Source organism: Schistocerca serialis, chromosome 4, assembly GCF_023864345.2.
Source record: "Schistocerca serialis cubense isolate TAMUIC-IGC-003099 chromosome 4, iqSchSeri2.2, whole genome shotgun sequence".
NCBI classification, from domain to species: Eukaryota; Metazoa; Arthropoda; class Insecta; order Orthoptera; family Acrididae; genus Schistocerca; species Schistocerca serialis.
The window spans coordinates 860,390,448-860,412,350 of NC_064641.1; the positions used below are offsets into that span (position 1 = coordinate 860,390,448).

General features: G+C 42.4%; 1 protein-coding gene across 1 annotated transcript in view; it reads right to left on the reverse strand.

Annotated features, from left to right (window-relative positions):
* Positions 1 to 21,903, reverse strand: part of LOC126473497 (hemocytin) — a 568,134-nt gene that overhangs the window by 497,681 nt on the left and 48,550 nt on the right. The window contains exons 3-5 of the mRNA XM_050100583.1: positions 17,522 to 17,576; positions 12,064 to 12,191; positions 7,544 to 7,706 (exon numbers count right to left, since the gene is read on the reverse strand). Of these exons, the coding sequence (XP_049956540.1) occupies positions 7,544 to 7,706; positions 12,064 to 12,191; positions 17,522 to 17,576 (346 nt within the window). The remainder of the gene's footprint in view (positions 1 to 7,543; positions 7,707 to 12,063; positions 12,192 to 17,521; positions 17,577 to 21,903) is intronic.

The following is a 21,903-nucleotide window of genomic DNA, read 5'->3' on the forward strand; positions in this document are numbered from 1 at the left end:
AGTTAAGTCTTGCCCTAAGTGTGTTCTTGCTCATCCTCGTGAACGTTGCCCGTTAAGAAACGCGGTTTGTCACTTTTGTCAAAGGAAAGGACACATCCAGACTGTTTGTTTGCGTAAACGCAAGAACAATTCTAGTGCTGCCCAGCCCATTGATATTCATGTTCTTCAAAGCCAGCCCGCCCAGAAGGTCGCGTTTAAAGACTCTTCCACGGTTCGTGTGGGTAATAAACTTGTTCGCAATAAGCCACCCACCCAGCCCTCTGCTATGCGACCCAAGCGTAATTCAAACGCTGTAAAAAGTAATGTACAGACTGCAAGTGAAGCGGGAGTTGTTGTTCCACCCGCCCAACCCACGAGTTGTCGTAAGCAGCGAACACGCGCTAAACGCGCTGATTTTGTGTCTTCCGCCTCCACTGCACCGATCCAGAGACAGTGTAATAAACTATTTGTGAAGCTACGCATCCAGGATAAGACCTTCACTTTTCAATTAGACACTGGTGCGTCTGTGACTCTCATAAATAGTGCTACGTATGCGGCTATCGGCCGCCCTAAACTTTCAGCGGCAAAACATTCTTTGGCTACTTATAGTGGAGAACAAATTCCTGTGTTAGGTGTATGTAGCGTGCCAGCCACATTCCGTGGCAATACAAAAACAGTTTCATTCACAGTGCTCCGCACTACAGACAGTGTAAACATTTTCGGATTAGACTGTTTTGACTTGTTTGGCCTGTTTATCCAAGACAATGTGTTGCAAATTAATTCTGTTGTTGTTCCTCAAGACAGCATAACCGATTTGTGTAAACAATACAGTGACATATTTAAAGACGAACTAGGTTGTGCTGCGAACTTTGCCGCTCATATTACGTTAAAAGATAATGCTCAGCCTCGATTTTTTCGTGCTCGTCCAGTGCCTCACGCCTTCCGGGCACCTGTAGCAGATGAACTTCGTCGTTGGCAAAACAACGGTGTTATTCAACCCATTTCAGCGAGCCAGTGGGCTTCTCCCTTAGTTATTATAAAGAAACCGTCTGGCAAGTTACGTTTGTGTGCTGATTTTAAGTCGACAGTTAATCCTCAAACTGTCATTGATTCTTTTCCCTTGCCTAGACCGGACGAGCTGATGGATAAGTTAGGGGAAGCTCGTTTCTTTTCCAAAATTGATCTCTGTGAAGCATATTTGCAATTGCCCCTCGACGAGCAATCACAATAGTATTTTGTCATAAACACGTCGTTGGGGTTGTTCCATTTTCTGCGTTTGCCTTTTGGTTGTACGTCAGCTCCAGCTGTTTTACAGCGTTTTTTGTCACAACTTCTGGCTAATGTGCCATCGTGTTGCAACTATTTAGACGATATTGTTGTGTCCGGTCGGACGCCTGCTGAACATTTCCGTAATTTGGAGTGTTTGTTTACAGTGTTGTCTCAGGCAGGTCTACGTTGCAACATCGATAAATGTTCATTTTTCCTTACGGAGATGGAGTATCTGGGACATGTTATTAATGCTCAAGGCATTCATCCCTCCCAGTCACATTTAGCAGCTATTCGTGATTTGCCCGCCCCTCGCAATCTGCATGAATTGCAAGCGGTTCTTGGCAAATTGACATATTATATTAGGTTTATACCGAATGCATCACAGATTGCTGCACCGTTGCATCGTCTCCGCCATAAGAATGTTCCGTTTGTGTGGTCAGCTGATTGCCAATCAGCCTTTCAGCAGCTTAAAGAGGCTTTATTGAATGATCGTTGTCTGGTCCATTACGACCCTAACAAGCCTCTGGTGTTAGCTTGTGATGCCTCTTCTTTCGGCCTCGGTGCTGTGTTGTCTCACCGAGTCGGTAACACCGAACGTCCTATTGCGTTCGCATCTAAATTGCTAAACAAAGCTCAGTGTAATTATAGCCAATTGGACAAGGAAGCGTTGGCTATTGTGTTCGGTGTCACAAAATTCCATCACTACCTCTATGGTAGACCATTCTATTTAGTAACAGATCACAAGCCCCTGACGTCACTGTTTCATCCGTCTAAACCAGTTCCTCAGCGGACAGCTCAGAGACTACAACGTTGGGCTCTTTTGTTATCACAATACCAGTATGAGATACTGCATCGCCCTACAGCTCAGCATGCAAACGCTGACGCGCTTTCTAGATTGCCGATTGCTGCGGATGATGTCTTCGATTCCTCTGACGACTCTTGCCATCAGATTGACGCCGATGAGCATCAATCCCTCCGGGATTTTCCGATTGATTATCGTCAGGTGGCACGTGAGACAGCTACGGATCCTCATCTGAGTTTACTATTACGTTTTGTTCAACGTGGTTGCATTGATAAGCAGATTACGCAGATGTCTACAGATTGTTCGACGTGTGCCGAACACCAAGCTGCTCCGTCTCAACGCTATTTTGAGTGGGCACGCCCTGCCGGTCCCTGGCAGCGAGTACATATTCATTTCGCTGGTCCATATTGGAATTCTCGTTGGCTCATCATGATAGATGCATTTAGTAATTTTCTGTTTGTTGTGCCCATGCAGTCTACAACGTCTGCACAAACTATACAGGCGTTGACTTCAATTTTTTGTATTGAGGGTCTTCCAGAAGTTTTAGTGTCTGACAATGGTCCACAATTTACCTCTGCTGAATTTGAAAGTTTTTGTTCTGCCAATGGCATTCGCCATGTTCTTACTCCGCCGTTCCACCCTCAATCGAATGGTGCAGCGGAACGTTTTGTACGCACATTCAAGGATCATATGGACCGCCTTCGTGCTACGCACTCTCGTCAGCAGGCCCTCATCATGTTCCTGTCGTCGTACCGGACCACGCCACGCGACGGCCCTTCACCTGCGGAGCTTCTCCACGGCCGTCGTCATCGCACCCTACTACGGTTGTTGCACCCCCGGATCGACCCACCGCTTCTGAGCATCGCACGCATTTTCCGCGCAACGACACCGTTTTTTTCAGAGTTTATCACGGTTGCCATCGTTGGGAACGTGGTACCGTGATAAGTGTCCAGGGTCGTGGTTTTTATACTGTTCAAGGTGCTACTGGGGTGCACAGGAGGCATCAGAACCAGTTGCGCCGCGCTGGCCGCCCGGATTCTGCCGCTCGTTCTTTGTCCACAGATTTGGTCCACGGCGGGTTCCAGCCGCGCCTTCCAACTTCGCTGCCACCCCCAGGGCAGCAGCAGCAGCCGTCGCCGCTACCACGCCGACAGCCCGTCCCGTTGATACCTCCCGCGCAGCTTCATCCGGGAGCGCCCCAGGTGGTCGCTCCGGCGCCTGCGGTCCCTCTTCAGTCGCCACCGCCTTCGGAGCTGAGGGACGTCGACCCCTCAGCCGGGCCGCCTTCCCAAGCGGTGGCTGTGCAGCCTGTCCTGCAGCCGCTTTCCTTGGGCACCCCCAAGGAGTCTGACACCGCAGCGCCTTGTCCGGCGCCCACTCAGCAGCCGTCGACGCAGCGTCAGGAGACGCTGCCTCTCTTCGTGGGTCCCGACGCCCTGTCGCGTCCAGTACCAGAAGCTGCGCCCGTGGTCACAGGCGTGCACCCTGACCTCGGTTTTCAGTCGGTGTTTCCCGAGGCCCCGCGCAGCCAATGCTGGGGTGCGGACCGGGGACTGCCACTGACAACAGTCTCCGCCCCGGTCTCGTCCGCTACCCCTGCGGCCAGACCACTCCCCCGCCATCGACGCTCGCCACGTCATTATTCAACGACGGTGCGGCGATTTGGGGGGGAGGAGTGTTATATCCTAGCCAGTAATGCCACCTGAGCCCGCTGCCAAAAAGGTTGGCAGCATCAAAGTCCGGACGCCGTCCGCATAAGCAGCGCCAGCGAGACAGGAAATCGCCGCAAGTCTGCGCGCGCCACCGCTGGCTTCTGGTTTCTTAAGCGCTGGAGTCGCGAGCGCTAGGACAGTTCTGTATTCGCCGCTCAGTTGTATACTCGTCACCGAATTGTGTACTTGCTAGTCAGTTGTGTGTTCATCGCAGCAGAGTTGTTTGTCGTCAGCCGACGCTGACCTAGCCGCTCCGACTCGAACTAGACAGATCTCTGTAGACACGGAGTTCACTACTGTGTTTCTGTATCTTCATTAATAAAGATAAGTACCGACTTTTATTTAATCAGAGTGTTTGGGTTTTCATCTTTCTGTTCACTGTTCCAGCGGACCGGTCGGCCCGCTATTAAAAGTGTGGCGGTGACTTCGTAAGCCGTTTCTACAGCGAATTGTTTGTCGCTACGAACGCCGCCACAAAAATGTTAAAATTGTTAAATCTCAGAATAATTAGATGAATATGTTTCACTAAAAACATTGTTATAAGAAAAAAAGTGGCAGTAAATGATAAAGCGTCCAGTACCAGAAGCTGCGCCCGTGGTCACAGGCGTGCACCCTGACCTCGGTTTTCAGTCGGTGTTTCCCGAGGCCCCGCGCAGCCAATGCTGGGGTGCGGACCGGGGACTGCCACTGACAACAGTCTCCGCCCCGGTCTCGTCCGCTACCCCTGCGGCCAGACCACTCCCCCGCCATCGACGCTCGCCACGTCATTATTCAACGACGGTGCGGCGATTTGGGGGGGAGGAGTGTTATATCCTAGCCAGTAATGCCACCTGAGCCCGCTGCCAAAAAGGTTGGCAGCATCAAAGTCCGGACGCCGTCCGCATAAGCAGCGCCAGCGAGACAGGAAATCGCCGCAAGTCTGCGCGCGCCACCGCTGGCTTCTGGTTTCTTAAGCGCTGGAGTCGCGAGCGCTAGGACAGTTCTGTATTCGCCGCTCAGTTGTATACTCGCCACCGAATTGTGTACTTGCTAGTCAGTTGTGTGTTCATCGCAGCAGAGTTGTTTGTCGTCAGCCGACGCTGACCTAGCCGCTCCGACTCGAACTAGACAGATCTCTGTAGACACGGAGTTCACTACTGTGTTTCTGTATCTTCATTAATAAAGATAAGTACCAACTTTTATTTAATCAGAGTGTTTGGGTTTTCATCTTTCTGTTCACTGTTCCAGCGGACCGGTCGGCCCGCTATTAAAAGTGTGGCGGTGACTTCGTAAGCCGTTTCTACAGCGAATTGTTTGTCGCTACGAACGCCGCCACAAAAATGTTAAAATTGTTAAATCTCAGAATAATTAGATGAATATGTTTCACTAAAAACATTGTTATAAGAAAAAAAGTGGCAGTAAATGATAAAGCTAGAAAGCCAAAAATTGTTCAGAATGTGCAAATGTACGTCACAATCACCTGTTACAAGTCTCAGCTTTATTGGAACAATATTTTGCTCAAAATCAGCGTTTTTACAAAAGATTGAAGGTGCTAAATATTACTTGTATGTAGCCTCAGTTTGAGGTAAGAACATTAGTGTGACTCCATTAAGCTACCTGTAATAGTTTTCAAGTAATTTACTAAAAACTAAACTCAGAAAAAAACATCCTTAATAGATTAAGTATCATTTGTATTAACGATAGAAACTTCTAATGACAGCACTTGATTATCCTTTGAATAATAAAGATATACCAAGTTTCAAGACTTTAGTGTACATAAAAATCAATACAAGGACTCTTAAAGTAGTAGTTCAGAGGTCATGTTATACTGTCGGTTCCATTCTAAAAATTCTAGCCGGCAAAGTTTACATGCAGTTGAGCTGAAGCATTCTCAGTAACTATAAAAGTTACAAAGATTGTACCTTGATTCACAAAAGAGTTATTAAATTACAAGTGTCCAGGAAAGCAGCCATTTAGATGCTACTACCTAGGCATAGAATGGTTGGTAGCAGATGTTTCGTTCATCTGTCTGCTACACCCACATACAAATATGGCCAGAGAGGCAGTGGAGACACACACTTTCCAACCAACTATCAATCAGTCTGCATCAGTCATACACCGGCTTATGCTCTGCCTCAGATGACGTCACAGCCACACTGTTACTATTAGCACATTCAGTAAGAGTAGGAAGTGGGCTTCCAAGGACTGTACACTGTCCTGGATCATTTAGATTTCACTGAAGTAACTGTTTGTATTCCCCAACAATGTTGACAAAAGCATAGCAAGTTGTGAGATTATTTTCCATTTTTGTGGTGAGCAATTAACTTTGATGATTAGAAGTCAGGGTGGAAAATCATTTTAATTGGAACTTACCATTGAGGTCGCCTCTGAACTTCTCATAGTGTCTCTCAGGGATTTTCAGTTAGAGCTCAAAACTTTTATTTATAAACATAGTTCCTGATCCTGCTGACTAAATAGAGAGTAGAAACATTTTCTTTCAGTCAGCACAAGAAGAAAATGGACTTGCAGACTGGAAATTATTGTCAGTACGTTCTCCATCGCTTTCTGGCTGACCATAAAAGTAGTTTTCAGGTTCTTGTAAAAGACAGCGATGAACAAGCAAATTCAATATTATTATCCACCCACCACCCCAAAGGCTTCATGGGGTCTGTGCCACATTTCAAACCTATCATCAGATCTTACCATTTGAAATTGGGATTCATCCAATCGGGTCACCATTTTCCAGTCACCTAGAGACCAACTGATATAGTCAAGAGCCCAAGAAAGGCACTGCAGGTGATACTGTGCTGTTAGCAAAGGCACTCGTGTAGGCTGTCTGATGTCATAACCCCATTAACACTAAATTTCACCACACTGTCCTAACAGATATGTTCCTTGTGCATCCTACATTGATTTCTGCGGTTAGCACTGCTTGTCTGTTAGCATTGACAACTCTATGCAAACGGCACTGCTCTCAATCATTAAGTGAAGGCCATTGGCCACTGTGTTGTCCTTGGAGAGAAGTAATGCCTGAAATTTGGTATTCTTGGCATACTCTTGACACTGTAGGATCTCAGAATATTGAATTCCTTAATGATTTCCAATATGGAATGTCCCATGCAACAAGCTCCAATTATCATACCATGTTCAAAGTCTGTTAATTGCCATTGTGCGACCATAATCACATCAGAGATCTTTTCACATGACTCACCAGAGTAGAAATGAGAGCTCTGCCAATGCACTGACCTTTTATACCTGGTACACATGATATTACCATCAACTGTATATGTGCGTATTGCTAACCCATGACTTTTGTCACCTAAGTGTATGTAATATACATATTGATTGAATGTAATTATTGTAGTCCAGAAATACAGGGATTAACAATGAGGCACTTGAAGAAGAAAATGAGTGAAAGCTTAAAACTATGCCAAAAATTGAACCAATTTGTTAAGAAGTCATTTTAGAGTTAGCTCTCTTCTTATGCAGAGGGATTTGTTTTTGTTACTATTGCAACAACAATAACAAAGGGTTTTTAAATAGAAGCAATACAGAAATTATGAGTTAAACTAAAAATTACAATTAACATTAGAAAAAGAAATACACAATGGCTCCAGTAATAAAAATTAAATACGGTCTAAACTTTAAATGAAGCAAAGGACTTACACTGAATAAAACTCACAACAATAATTCAGAAGGGGCCACTGGCAAACTAATAATGTCTGCTGCAAACATAATAAACGTTCTAAACAGATACGAGTCTAAACTGATAAGGCCAGCAAATATAAACAGTGTTACTCACTTTCCACCAATGCAGACCCTTCGTGAATTGGCCGCTCTAGGTGGTTGGTTGAGGCATGGCTTTTTCTCAAACTGACACCTTGGGCCTGTGTACCCCTCAGAGCAGTTGCACTTGCCAGGTGATACACATATGCCATTGTGTTGACAGGCTGGTAGGCAGATGGCTGTAATTATGGTACAATGGAAATGTCAGTTACATAAAACTTTACTAGTCACAACAGTTACTTCCTAGATTTGATTTCATAAAAAAAATGATCCACAGTACAAGGAAATATTTGATTATTCATTACATTATAAGCTTGTATTAAAATCATAAATTCAACTAACTTATAGTTCATATAGCTTTCACACTGTTATCAAGTTGACCTATTACACACTACATCAACCCTTAAGTAAGATAATGGCACAGGGATACAAAATTATTGACTAATACTGCAGAGCTGTGTATGTTTTTGAGAAATGGGAGATAACAAGTAACAACATTAGACACCAACATACACTTAAATCTATAACATTATGATGCAATGGATGTAAAACTAAGGAAAATAATATTTTAAAGAATTATTGGGCAATATGGGCTCAAGAAGTATAGTGATGTCAGCCGCATTTGTTTAATTATAGTTTGATTATATAGGTATACAAGTTACATGAATCAAATTCAGTTTGTTTTCAAATACTCATGTAATATATTGCCTAATGTTGGTTAGTTAAATGACTGAGTCTCATATTAATCTTAATCCACTCTTAAATTTAGCAATTGGGAACATCCAGAAATTCATCTAAGGAGTATAAGCAAAAATGATATCAATTTTACTTTTACACCTGCTTTCACTGCAGTACCTTTAATCCACAATGTTTATATGAATACCTATTTTGCTCCCTTCCACATCCATACACGTACTTTACATACCACTGTGAAAGGCATGGCAAAAGGTACTCAGCATAATACCGCATAGTGGGGGTTCTGACCATTCCAATCACATGTGGAATGCAGGAGTAATGGCTGTAATTATGGTACAATGTCAGTTACAAAAAACTTTATTAGTCACAACAGTTACTACAACACATGAATATCTATACATCCTTCATGTAATACTGGCTCTTGAAATTTTACAAGTAGAATTTCACAGCATAATTTTCAACTACTTGGAAGAATCTGCCAATTCATTTTTTTTTTTCCTTTTTTTTTTTCTTTCTTTCTTGTAGCTCTTCTGTGAGTCCAACAAACTTGTGGCCATTCATGTCACCCTTCCCCTTATACATTCAATAGCCCCTGTGAGTCCTACTAGGTACCACGGACTGCAGTCTTATTTTGAAATGGATGAAAACTATCTGCAAGGAGTCTTTGAAGACTGACTGCATTTTCCAGTAGCCTGGCAGTAGACTGAAGTCTGGCACCAGCCTAACATACAAATGAAACAATACAAAAAGGTTATGTTGTGAATAGTGGAAGCCATTCTTGTTCCTAGCGTTACATTTCTAAATTTTTACATTATGGCTGATCTTTAATAACGAATTCCATAAGTGAACTTACATATTGTGAGACTGTCCTTAGCATCTTCACTGTTACTGCTACAAATTGGAAAGAGGAGGGAGAAGGAGAGGGGAAGAGGGAGAGAGTGGGAGAAAGAGAGGGATGAGGAGGGGAGCAATAAGGAGGTAAAAGGAAGTGGAGGAAGAGTAAGGGAGGGTGAAATACAAAGGAAGGAAGAGAAGGAAGGAATGCAGAGGAGAGGAGAGCGATAAAGAAAAGGGTGGGAAGATGAGTGGGACAGAGAGAGAGAGAGAGAGAGAGAGAGAGAGAGAGAGAGAGAGAGAGAGAGAGAGAGAGATAATAGAGAGGGCATTGGTGAAGGATAGAGACAAAGAGAGTAGTCAGAAAGTAGAGAGAGAGAGGAAACGAAAAATAGATTCCAGCTTCCTATTTCAGTGGATTCTTAATAAGAATGCAGGAGCTCCCACAGATATTACTTCCACAACACAAGCTATCAGTAACAATGCTTCTCATTTTGGAACTAGTTTCGAATTATGAACAACAGTCCTCAATAATGCTCTCTTACATAGCCTTATTCTCTCTGTGCATCTGACACTGCCATATCACACATCTCCTCTCGGCGTGACATAATGCAGTCTGTTTAGTTTTGAGTTAGGGATAGCACTATACATTTATTATTTTTTGTTTCATATTTTTTGCAGTTAATTAGGGGCTCATAAATTATATCTCTGCTGATGAGGGATTTTCAAGTGTGACTACAAAAGGTGAAGATTGATCTCTCTTGCTGTGGCAGAAGCAAATCAAGAAGTGCACTCTTATTTTTTAATTGATTGAAGCAATAGACACAAATTTTAATCATATTTGCATTGCCTACATTGGTGAGAATCCAACTATTATTCAGTTTTGTGCATATTAAAGCATAGTAGCAGCAGGCAACAAGCAGAAATTAGGGAGAGAGAGATTATTTTACTGTATACAAAACAACTAATTATAATCATCAATACTGTGCAAAAATATAGTCTCCCAGGAGTGCAGATTAAGTTTCTTATTTATATGATGAGTTCCTATTATTTACTGCTGCTATGGAAAGAATTTGTACCCACATGTAAGAATTCTCTGTAAAATCATGTGCCTTGAAAGTAAAACATACTGGCTGTTTCCAAGGGCAGTGCATTAAATGTTATGTCACAATTTTTAAGTAAGTTTTTTAAATGATAATGGATTTAGTAGATTTGATTTTGATTTTAAGGTCCACTGATTTACTGCATTCTCCTACTGCATTTACCAGCTATTGGAAATTATATGTATAATGCAAGCGATCAGGACTTCATAATCATCACAATTGATTTTGTTGATCCAGTTTCTATTTACCGTAACTTCTAGTTATGCGTCTTCAAAAGACACTTGAAAAAGTGCTTCTTAGTCCTTGCTTGGTTTGTATTCAGTTGTATACATCATTACCTGATTTTACCTTCACTGTTTGGTTTGATACAAAAGGTGTCCTTTTCATCTATGTCAAGTTTTTAGTTTAGTTTTAGTTTCTGATACTGTATCCAATTAAAAGCTTTTTCATAATCTGTATAGAACAGAAATATATATATATATATATATATATATATATATATATATATATATATATATATATATATATATGGTACAGTTATTAATAAGCACTATGACTATTATACATTTGTACTTCATTTTGTCTACAGTAAAAGTGTGATGTCACTTGTAGCTCTTTCATGTTTCTTACATATACTTCAATATTTAATTTTCAGAAATATTATTACTGTACCCACATCTGCAATAGATGCACTTAAAAATGAGCCACACTCAAAACTAGTATAGCTTAATAAAGTATAATTTTAATATACAGCCTGGTGGAACGACGCCTTTCCTCAAACGGATCAAACCATTGTTGGGGTTAGCAATTCATTTCACATATAATATTAAATATTTTATGAAGGGTTGCAATGTCTTGTTCATCTATAAATTTCATTATCACTGACAGGATTTTGTCTGCAACAGCAGCTTTGTTGTCTTTCAAGTTTCATATGGAATTTTATATCTCCTCTTTAATGATTGATGGGCCAGGTAAACAACAATCATGTTCAGTTCATCCAAAATCATTTCAATATATATTCCCCAAGAACAACATTACATTGAAAATTTTCTGGCACATTAAAACAGTGTGCCAGATATGGACTCAAACCTGTCACCTTGCCACCAATTACACTGTCTTCTCTTCCAATAGATTCCAACAGTGTACCTAAGTTTTTCACATAAGCTAAAAATCATCATTCTGCTTTTTAAGTTTTTCTGTTTACACACACATTTTACCAGTTCACTTTCTTTTATTCTCTGATACTGCTAGTTTTTAATGTTTTCATGTACATTGTTATGTCTGATATAATTCTGTTTTTATGACCGTTCATAAACAAGACCTCATCCATCATCTGCTCCCGCTTTTTTATTTCTTGGTTTATATAAGAATAATTAGGAAATTGTTCAAAAAAAGTGGGTTAGTACTCTACTGTACATGTTTCCTCCAAAAAACTGTAAATACTGAAAAGAGTAAAATTTATCCATAATTGTAACTATATCCACAGAACCATGTTTTAAGTGGCATGACATGATTTTACAGGGTGAGAAACAAACACAGTATGCAAGAAAAATATTTGTTGGAGGGAAACTTGAAATACATGTTGAAAGCAATTGAAACATTTACTTAGCCCACAGAAGTGTTCACTTTCTAAGCAGATTACGCATGCACACTATACTTAAGCTTTATTTTTGTGTACTTCAGTATAATGAGTTTAGTGAGATACAGGTAGTTCTTCCTTGTTATAATGGCATTCATAGAGAACACTCTTATGAATTTATATCATTTGCACTACTCACTGCACTTCTTCAAATTATTACCTTACCAAATGCAATTGTAACATATACAATGAACAATGAAATGGAGTACTGTCACAAATGCAAAAAGCACAGACAGGAACTGAAATATTGATGTATGTACTTACGCTCACAGTTGGGTACTGTTTCCCATTCAGTATTCTCTACTTGCCACTTTCCATCCACACAAGTAAGGAACAACTGTGTCTGCCCACTGGGAAACTGGTATTCTCGGTAGCAGTTTGCCCTGCATCCACTAAATAAAAAACAGATTTTGTTCATCACATGTACAATAATCCAGAGTATTGAGAAATATGCATAAAACCTAATCATGTAAGCACCAAATTGATAAAAAGATCACAGATATTTTGTGTGTTTTATAAAACAATTGAAAATCCAAGATGGAATGTAAAAATATTAGGAAAAGGAAAGTTGCTACTCATCATATAGTGAAGATGCTGAGTCGCAGATAGGCATAACCACAAACAAGCTTTCAGCCAACAAGGCCTTTGTCCAAAACAGATGACAGGCACACACACACAGACACACACTCACGCAAACACAATTCTTGCATAAATGACCACAGAGTCTGGCAGCTGAAGCCACACATGGGAGTGTGTGTCTGTGTGTGTGTGTGTGTGTGTGTGTGTGTGTGTGTGTGTGTGTGTGTGTGTGTGTGTGTGTGCATGTGTGTGTCATCAATATTCGACAAATGCCTTGTTGGTTGAAAACTTATTTGCGAGAGTCTTTTTGTTGTGCCTATCTGCAACTCAGCAGTTCCGTTATATGGTGAGTAGCAACTTTCCTTTCCATAATATTGTATGTTTCATTGTATCACATGACACTACTCATTCCATTGTTTGATTCTGCCTAAACTGAAAAGAAAGCAAAATTAGATAAACAAAAATCCACTCTGCTGCCACCAAAGGGCACAATGCTCTCCAGCTTACAGATGGAAACCCTTTAAAAAATACCTCCAAAGCAAAGGAGCATATTAAGCAGGAGCAATGTGTGGAGCAGGTAAAAAGATTCTTGCTCTCCTAGTCTTATACGAGGGGCGTTTGAAAACTCCGTGCAAAGTCCAAGAGATGGTACCACCGGCGCATATTGAGGTCATGTTTAGTTAGTAGCATCTTTGGAAAGAGTGCACACCAAGTTTCAGCCATATTGGTCTATTTCTTTGTGTTTGGCATTAGTGTGTATCAAGGAAGTCGAGTGATTGTCAAGAAATGGACAAAAAAGAATTTTATGCGGTGATTAAACATTACTTTATCAAAGGCAAAACGCCTCAGGAGACTAAAGAGAAGCTTGATAAAGATTACAGTGACTCTGCACCTTCGATTAGAACAGTTTATGAGTGGTTTCAAAATTTTCGGAGTGGCCATATGGACACAAGTGATGCTGAAGGCTCTGGACATCCTGTGGAGGTTATGACTCCAGAGATCATTGATAAAATCCATGATATGGTGACAGATGACAGAAGAGTTAAGGTGCATGAGATTGCTAGTGCTGTGGGCATCTTGAATGAATGGGTACATAATATTTTGCATAAACATTTGGACATGAGAAAGCTATCTGCAAGATGGGTTTCGCAATTGCTCACGCTTGACCAAAAACAGAATCGTGTGAAATGTTGGAAGGATGGTTTGCAGCTGTTCATGAAGAATCCGCAGGACTTTAAGCATCGTTTTGTCAAAGTGAATGAAACATGGATACATTACTATACTCCTGAGACCAAGGAACAATCTGAACAATGTGTTACCAAGGGAGAATCTGCACCAAAAATGCGAAGACCATTCCTTCCTGATTTAGTTTTTCCATGATTTCCCTAAATCGCTCCAGGCAAATGCTGGGATGGTTCCTTTGGAAGGGCATGGCTGACTTCCTTCCCCGTCCTTCCCTAATCCGATGAGACCGATGACCTCGCTGTTTGGTCTCCTCCCCCAAACAACCCAACCCAACCATTCCTTCGGCCAGAAAGGTTATTGTGACTGTCTTTTGGGATTCACAAGGGATAATCCTCATTGACTATCTGGAAAAGGCTAAAACTATTACAGGTGCATATTATTCATCATTATTGGACTGTTTGAAAACCAAGCTGCAAGAAAAATGCCGGCGACTGGACACAAAAAAGTCCTTTTCCATCACGACAATGCACCAGCACACACCTCAGCAGTTGTGGTCACAAAATTATTGGAAATAGGATTCCAACACGTTTCACATCCCCCCTATTCTCCAGATTTGGCCCCTTCGGACTACTATTTGTTCTCCAATTTGAAGAAATGGCTGGTGGGACAAAGATTTTATTCGAACAAGGAGGTGACTGCAGCAACTAATAGCTATTTTCCAAACATGGATAATTATTGGATTATTGGATAATTATTGGAAGTAGGATTCCAACTTGTTTCACATCCCCCCTATTCTCCAGACTTGGCTCCTTCGGACTACTATTTGTTCCCCAATTTGAAGAAATGGCTGGCGGGACAAAGATTATATTCAAATGAGAAAGTGACTGCAGCAACTAATAGCTATTTTGCAGACTTGGATAATTCCTATTATTTGGAAGGGATCAACAAATTAGAAGAGTGTTGGATGAAGTATATAAGTCTAAAATAAGACTATGTCAAAAAATAAAAAAGGTTTACCCCAAACATGTAAGTAGTTTTTATTTTTGCACGGACTTTTCGAACACCCCTCGTACACCCCAATCCTTTCATTATGCCAGGCTGCAAAATGTTTATGTGCCTCACCATCAAATACAAATATCACCACAACTGCATTGCTGCTGTCTACATAGACTCTAACATGGAAATATCCCAATGGATTTAGGTTGTTGAATGAAATTGCCACACGGAAGTATGATACAATAAAACATACAAAATATTTGTGATGTTCTGTCTAAAATTTGAAGCTTTTGCACTTTGCACTTCCTATCAGTTTTTTACCTATAAGAGGCAATCAAAAAGTTTCTGTTTGACAATCGTGCAGTCCAGAACAAGTATGCCAGTCAGGCAAAATCGCCATGAGCAATGAGGTAATTATAGCACCAACACACCTGGTTGGAGATACCCATTTGGTAAAACACTTTGTCCTGCTGTGTGAAGAAGTAGTTGCCTGTCCGATAGGACTCATCAACCTTTCAAGACAGACTATAGGATGGGTGCTCAAGTGTCTCCCACTTGAGTTGGCATAACTTCTGCATTACAACATTTGCAATATGGGGACATGCGTTATCATGAAGCAGCAACACCCCTTGCCACATGCAACTTGGCATACCATTCCACAATGGTGGTTTTCAAGAGACATGCTGCCCCACAAACATTCTTGATTCTCCAAGGGATGTCTGCTGGTGTTTGTCCTTCGACAGCCAAGAAAAGAATAACAGCACATTGATCCTGTATTGAAACATTTGGTAATAACATCACTACAGTTCATGTTTCTGCATTTACTGCACAAATGTCAGAAAGACATGAATGCCACAATAATCCTTTGTCTACATATCAGTGCTTGTGTGTGTCAGAGTCGCACTATGTTGCATGTATCCTGCACCAATGTCCTCAAAATGAAACTTTCTGAGTGCCCTATATACACATATCACAAAAGTTTTGCATCACCCCGATTCCCAGAACTCCTAAAGATAGACGTTGAATGTGGATATTGTATCACAGACACAGTCCTTTTGATTGTTCAGAGATGTCACTAAACCCACCCAAAGATGTAAACAACCACGCATCATCAGGGCCTATTAGACGGAGGGGGTCCGACAGCTGATCAGTTCCAGTCATTCCACCAGGAAGGAGGTACACGGCTCGTGTTGTGTGTAGTTCAACCATGCCAAGACGGTCAATACCGCGGTTTGATCATGTCCGCATTGTTACCTTGTGCCAGGAAGGGCTCTCAACAAGGGCAGTGTCCAGGCGTCTCGGAGGGAACCAAAGCGATGTTGTTCGGACATGGAGGAGATCCTGAAAGACAGGAATTGCCAATGACATGCGCCACTCAGGCCACCCAAGGGCTACTACTGCAGTGGATGATCGCTTTCTAAGGATTATGGCTTGGAGGAACCCTGACAGCAATGCCACCATGTTGAATAATGTTTTTTGTGCAGCCACAGTATGTCACATTACAACTCAAACTGTGCTCAATAGGCTGCATGATGTGCAACTTCACTCCCGACGAATCCATCTTTGCAACCACGACACCATGCAGCACGGTACAGAGGGGCCCAACAACATGCTGAATGGAGGATAGGCATCATGTTCTCTTCACCGATGAGTGTTGCATATGCCTTCAACCAGATAATTGTCGTAGACACGTTTGGAGGCAACCTGGTCAGGCTGAAAGCCTTAGACACACTGCCCAGTGAGTGCAGCAAGGTGGAGGTTCCATGCTGTTTTGGCTGGCATTATGTGGGGCCAGCATACGCCAATGATGGTAATGGAAAGCGCCGTAACAGCTGTACGATATTTGAATGCCAACCTCCAATCAATAGCGCAACCATATCGGCAGCATATTGGTGAGGCATTCATCTTCATGGACGAAAATTCCCACCCCCACTGTGCACATCTTGTGAATGACGTCCGTCAGGATAATGACATCGCTCGACTAGAGTTGCCAGCATGTTCTCCAGACATGAACCCTATCGAACATGACTGGGATAGATTGGAAAGGGCTGTTTATGGACGATGTGACCCACCAACAACTCTGAGGGATCTACGCCGAATCGCTGTTGAGGAGTGGGACAATCTGCCTTGATGAACTTATGGATAGTATGCCATGAATACTGGCATGCATCAATGTAAGAGGATGTGCTACTGGGTATTAGAGGTACCAGTGTGTAGAGCATTCTGGACCACCACCTCTGTAGGTCTTGCTGTATGATGGTACAACATGCAATTTGTGATTTTCATGAGCAATAAAAAGGGCAGATATGATGTTTATGTTGATTCTTATACCAATTTTCTGTACAGGTTCTGGAAATCTCCAAACCGAGGTGATGAAAAACTTTTTTGATGTGGATATAATGTATCATTTGTTCTCCAGTGCCATTTGATCAGCATGCTGCATTTTCTCTTAAAAAAATTATTAATTGACTGTCACTAGTAATAAAGGCTGCTTTCAGTAAAAGTGTGTCTGTCTTTCCTAGAAACTTCTTGCCTCTACTGATATGCCCCCAATTTTCAATCATGTGTAAACTTCATAAAACATTTCTTTCCTTTAAAGTTCCCTTATCATCCAAAGAAACAATTTTTTGTTCAAAATGTGCCTTACATAATAATTTTCTTCTTAGTGATTCCACTGTTACTATTTCATTGACCTAGCCTATCTTCACAAGTGTGTGAACACTTTTAGAATGGTGTGTTGGCATTCTTCTTTTAACACAAGATACATAGAAACTGTGTATATTTGTTACAGTATAGCTGTCTACATAAATTGTGTGCAACACAGTTCCAGACCATGATATCCATCCGTCGATTCATTCATTTTTTATTTTTCTTCTAAATTCCCAATTCTTTTGTACCAACCTCTAAAGCCAAAAGCAGTTAGGATAATGAATCAGAGACACAGTAGAGAGTTGTCATTTACCTGCCAATTCTGCAGCTTAAGCGGGCATTCATGATTTTTGGTGCCCCTACACAGTCTGAAAAAAAAGAGATAAGATATGTCAAAAATGGTCATAAATATGACACTTTACAGAACATCTTGACAGCAGCTGAAGACCATAAAATTTCTTTTTCAAATGCACTTTAACAATACTGAACATAAAAAGAAACAGTTATATTGTAATCAGCTTTACTGTTCTCTATGAACACACACACACACACACACACACACACACACACACACACACACACACAGTATAGCACATTTGACACAGAAGTGAAGCACACCAATTATTAAAATCAGAAAAAAAGTAAAGATGACAGAAACACAACAACAAAACTTGAACCATCTTTAAAAATTTCAGAAAATTTATGTAGGAAATAAGACACACACATTAAATTTCTACATGTGAAGGATATGGGAAGGCATTCTAAACCAAAGATCAATTGAGAGAAGGAGGTAAAATTCAGACACGACAATTGTCTTTAACAGTTGGGCTTACATTCCCGAGTTGCAAGCACTTTGTAGATCAAAGATGAGAGCTGAAGAGATGGTGGTGGGGGGGATGGGAGGAGGGGGCTGGGGGGAGAGAGTCCTGTCGTCCAGCTGAAAACTGACAATTTTAAAATGAAAGGTAACAGTAAGAGTTAACATGAACTAGAGGGTGGAAATAACAGCCTTTATGAAAAGAAAGAAAATGTATGTTAAATGACAAACATTAGCCACACAAAAGAAATACAAATAAGAGAGTAATTAAAAGTAGTAAAGGAAGAAGGCTCGGAACAGAATCTCTGAAGAAGACAGGGAGGTGAAATGTGCCATTTGTTAAGACCACTGTGAAGGAATAATAAAGTATGTAATGAAGGATCTAAAACCATCCCTAAGGTTTTCAAGCTCAGAACAGAGGAATCGTATGCTCTACTACAAATAAAAGGTAATGTTTTGCAATGCAAGTATCAGATGTGTCAGAATCATAAGGGTACAAAAAAAATGGTCATTGCACTTGATAAGGTAATTGCAATAGATTCACTTCCTTTAAGTGTGAAAAATGTAGTACAACAAAGTGTAAATGTGAAACAGTGATGTAAGGATTCAACAGCCTTTTTCTACCAAAACCTCCACAGATGACATTTTCAACACAACCCAGCGTGGCTAATCCCAGGTAACATAAAAACAGGTATTATAACAATTTGACTGGTATTTTCAGGTGGCAGCATTGAGTTCCTGATAAGCAGACTGACCATCCTTTATAGTATTCCAAAACTTATAACCAGATCTCATTTAATGAAATGGCATATGACGGTAGCCACATAGTAACATCATCACATCGGAACATCACACTCAGTAGCTACTTTTATTTTATGAAAGAAGTAGGCTGTACACTGCCTCAAGTTTCATCCACTCCCTTTCTCCACAATAAATAAATGACCCACACACAGTCATTAATACCCTTCACATATTCATCACATCCATCTATACTGGACAACTACATTTAAGACATAACTTTCAGACACTGTGAAAAAAAGGTAGAGAGAAACACAACTAGAGTAAACCTTTCCAGTGACAGAATTGAGCCACCACTTATCAGTGAAGCTCTGATTGCTCCATTTTTTGCACTTTGCATGGGAGGGTTAGGAAAGGAAGCATGAGTTGAGGAAGGGGTAGCTGGGTAGTTTGAGGTAGGTCTTTCGAAAGATGACTCAGCACCTCCCCACTTTGCTAAGTAAAATAAAGAAAACAAAACCAATCACCTACAACTGCCTATTGCATGATACATAGAAACACACAGAAGATGAAATATTCACACTAGCTTTCAAGCTCTTGCTCATTCTCTAGCAAAAGTATAAACATTCACAAACACAAACTACATACAAACACACACAAGCGCACGTGCACACACACACACACACACACACACACACACACACACACACACAAAGGGGCATGTACATCTGCAGCTACAGCAAGACTGACTATTGGTTATCTGTGAATGAGACAAAGGGAGGAGGTGGACAAGGGGGAAGTGGGGGATGGGGGAGGAGGGAGGGAGGGGGAGAGGGAGAGAGAGAGAGAGAGAGAGAGAGAGAGAGAGAGAGAATGCCAACATCGGGAGGGGCAGGGGGATTGAGTGGTAGGAGAAGGCACAGTGTATAATCTCAACAGGGAAGGAGTGGTGTGGACAGAACAAGGAAGGAAAAAGGCCAGGTGAGGCAGGGAAACAGGTTAGTGGAGGCTTAGACCAGAAGGACTGTGAGACAGCAGGATGTACTGGAAAGAGGATCCCATCTGCGTATTCAGATGCTGGGCACTTACCAGAGTAAAAATATCAATTTCTCAGCATTTGTAGACTTAGAGAAAGCTTTTGACAATGTTGACTGGAATACTCTATTTGAAATTCTGAAGGTGGCAGGGGTAAAATACAGGGAGCGAAAAGCTATTTACAATTTGTACAGAAACCAGATGGCAGTTATAAGAGTCGAGGGACATCAAAGGGAAGCAGTGGTTGGGAAGGGAGTGAGACAAGGTTGTAGCCTCTCCCAGATGTTATTCAATCTGTACATTGAGCAAGCAGTGAAGGAAACAAAAGAAAAATTCGGAGTAGGTATTAAAATCCATGGAGAAGAAATAAAAACTTTGAGGTTCACACGATGACATTGTAATTCTGCCAGAGACAGCAAAGGACCTGGAAGAGCAGTTGTACGGAATGGACAGTGTCTTGGAAGGAGGATATAAGATAAACATCAACAAAAGCAAAATGAGGATAATGGAATGTAATCGAATTAAGTCGGGTGATGCTGAGGGAATTAGATTAGGGAATGAGACACTTAAAGTAGTAAAGGAGTTTTGCTATTTGGGGAGCAAAATAACTGATGATGGTCGGAGTAGAGAGGATATACACTCCTGGAAATGGAAAAAAGAACACATTGACACCGGTGTGTCAGACCCACCATACTTGCTCCGGACACTGCGAGAGGGCTGTACAAGCAATGATCACACGCACAGCACAGCGGACACACCAGGAACCGCGGTGTTGGCCGTCGAATGGCGCTACCTGCGCAGCATTTGTGCACCGCCGCCGTCAGTGTCTGCCAGTTTGCCGTGGCATACGGAGCTCCATCGCAGTCTTTAACACTGGTAGCATGCCGTGACAGCGTGGACGTGAACCGTATGTGCAGTTGACGGACTTTGAGCGAGGGCGTATAGTTGGCATGCGGGAGGCCGGGTGGACGTACCGCCGAATTGCTCAACACGTGGGGCGTGAGGTCTCCACAGTACATCGATGTTGTCACCAGTGGTCGGCGGAAGGTGCACGTGCCCGTCGACCTGGGACCGGACCGCACCGACGCACGGATGTACGCCAAGACCGTAGGATCCTACGCAGTGCCGTAGGGGACCGCACCGCCACTTCCCAGCAAATTAGGGACACTGTTGCTCCTGGGGAATCGGCGAGGACCATTCGCAACCGTCTCCATGAAGCTGGGCTACGGTCCCGCACACCGTTAGGCCGTCTTCCGCTCACGCCCCAACATCGTGCAGCCCGCCTCCAGTGGTGTCGCGACAGGCGTGAATGGAGGGACGAATGGAGACGTGTCGTCTTCAGCGATGAGAGTCGCTTCTGCCTTGGTGCCAATGATGGTCGTATGCATGTTTGGTGCCGTGCAGCTGAGCGCCACAATCAGGACTGCATACGACCGAGGCACACAGGGCCAACACCCGGCATCATGGTGTGGGGAGCGATCTCCTACACTGGCCGTACACCACTGGTGATCGTCGAGGGGACACTGAATAGTGCACGGTACATCCAAACCGTCATCAAACCCATCGTTCTACCATTCCTATACCGGCAAGGGAACTTGCTGTTCCAACAGGACAATGCACGTCCGCATGTATCCAGTGCCACCCAGCGTGCTCTAGAAGGTGTAAGTCAACTACCCTGGCCAGCAAGATCTCCGGATCTGTCCCCCATTGAGCATGTTTGGGACTGGATGAAGTGTTGTCTCACGCGGTCTGCACGTCCAGCACGAACGCTGGTCCAACTGAGGCGCCAGGTGGAAATGGCATGGCAAGCCGTTCCACAGTACTACATCCAGCATCTCTATGATCGTCTCCATGGGAGAATAGCAGCCTGCATTGCTGCGAAAGGTGGATATACACTGTACTAGTGCCGACATTGTGCATGCTCTGTTGCCTGTGTCTATGTGCCTGTGGTTCTGTTAGTGTGATCATGTGATGTATCTGACCCCAGGAATGTGTCAATAAAGTTTCCCCTTCCTGTGACAATGAATTCACGGTGTTCTTATTTCAATTTCCAGGAGTGTAAAATGTAGACTGGCAATGGCAAGGAAAGCATTTCTGAAGAAGAG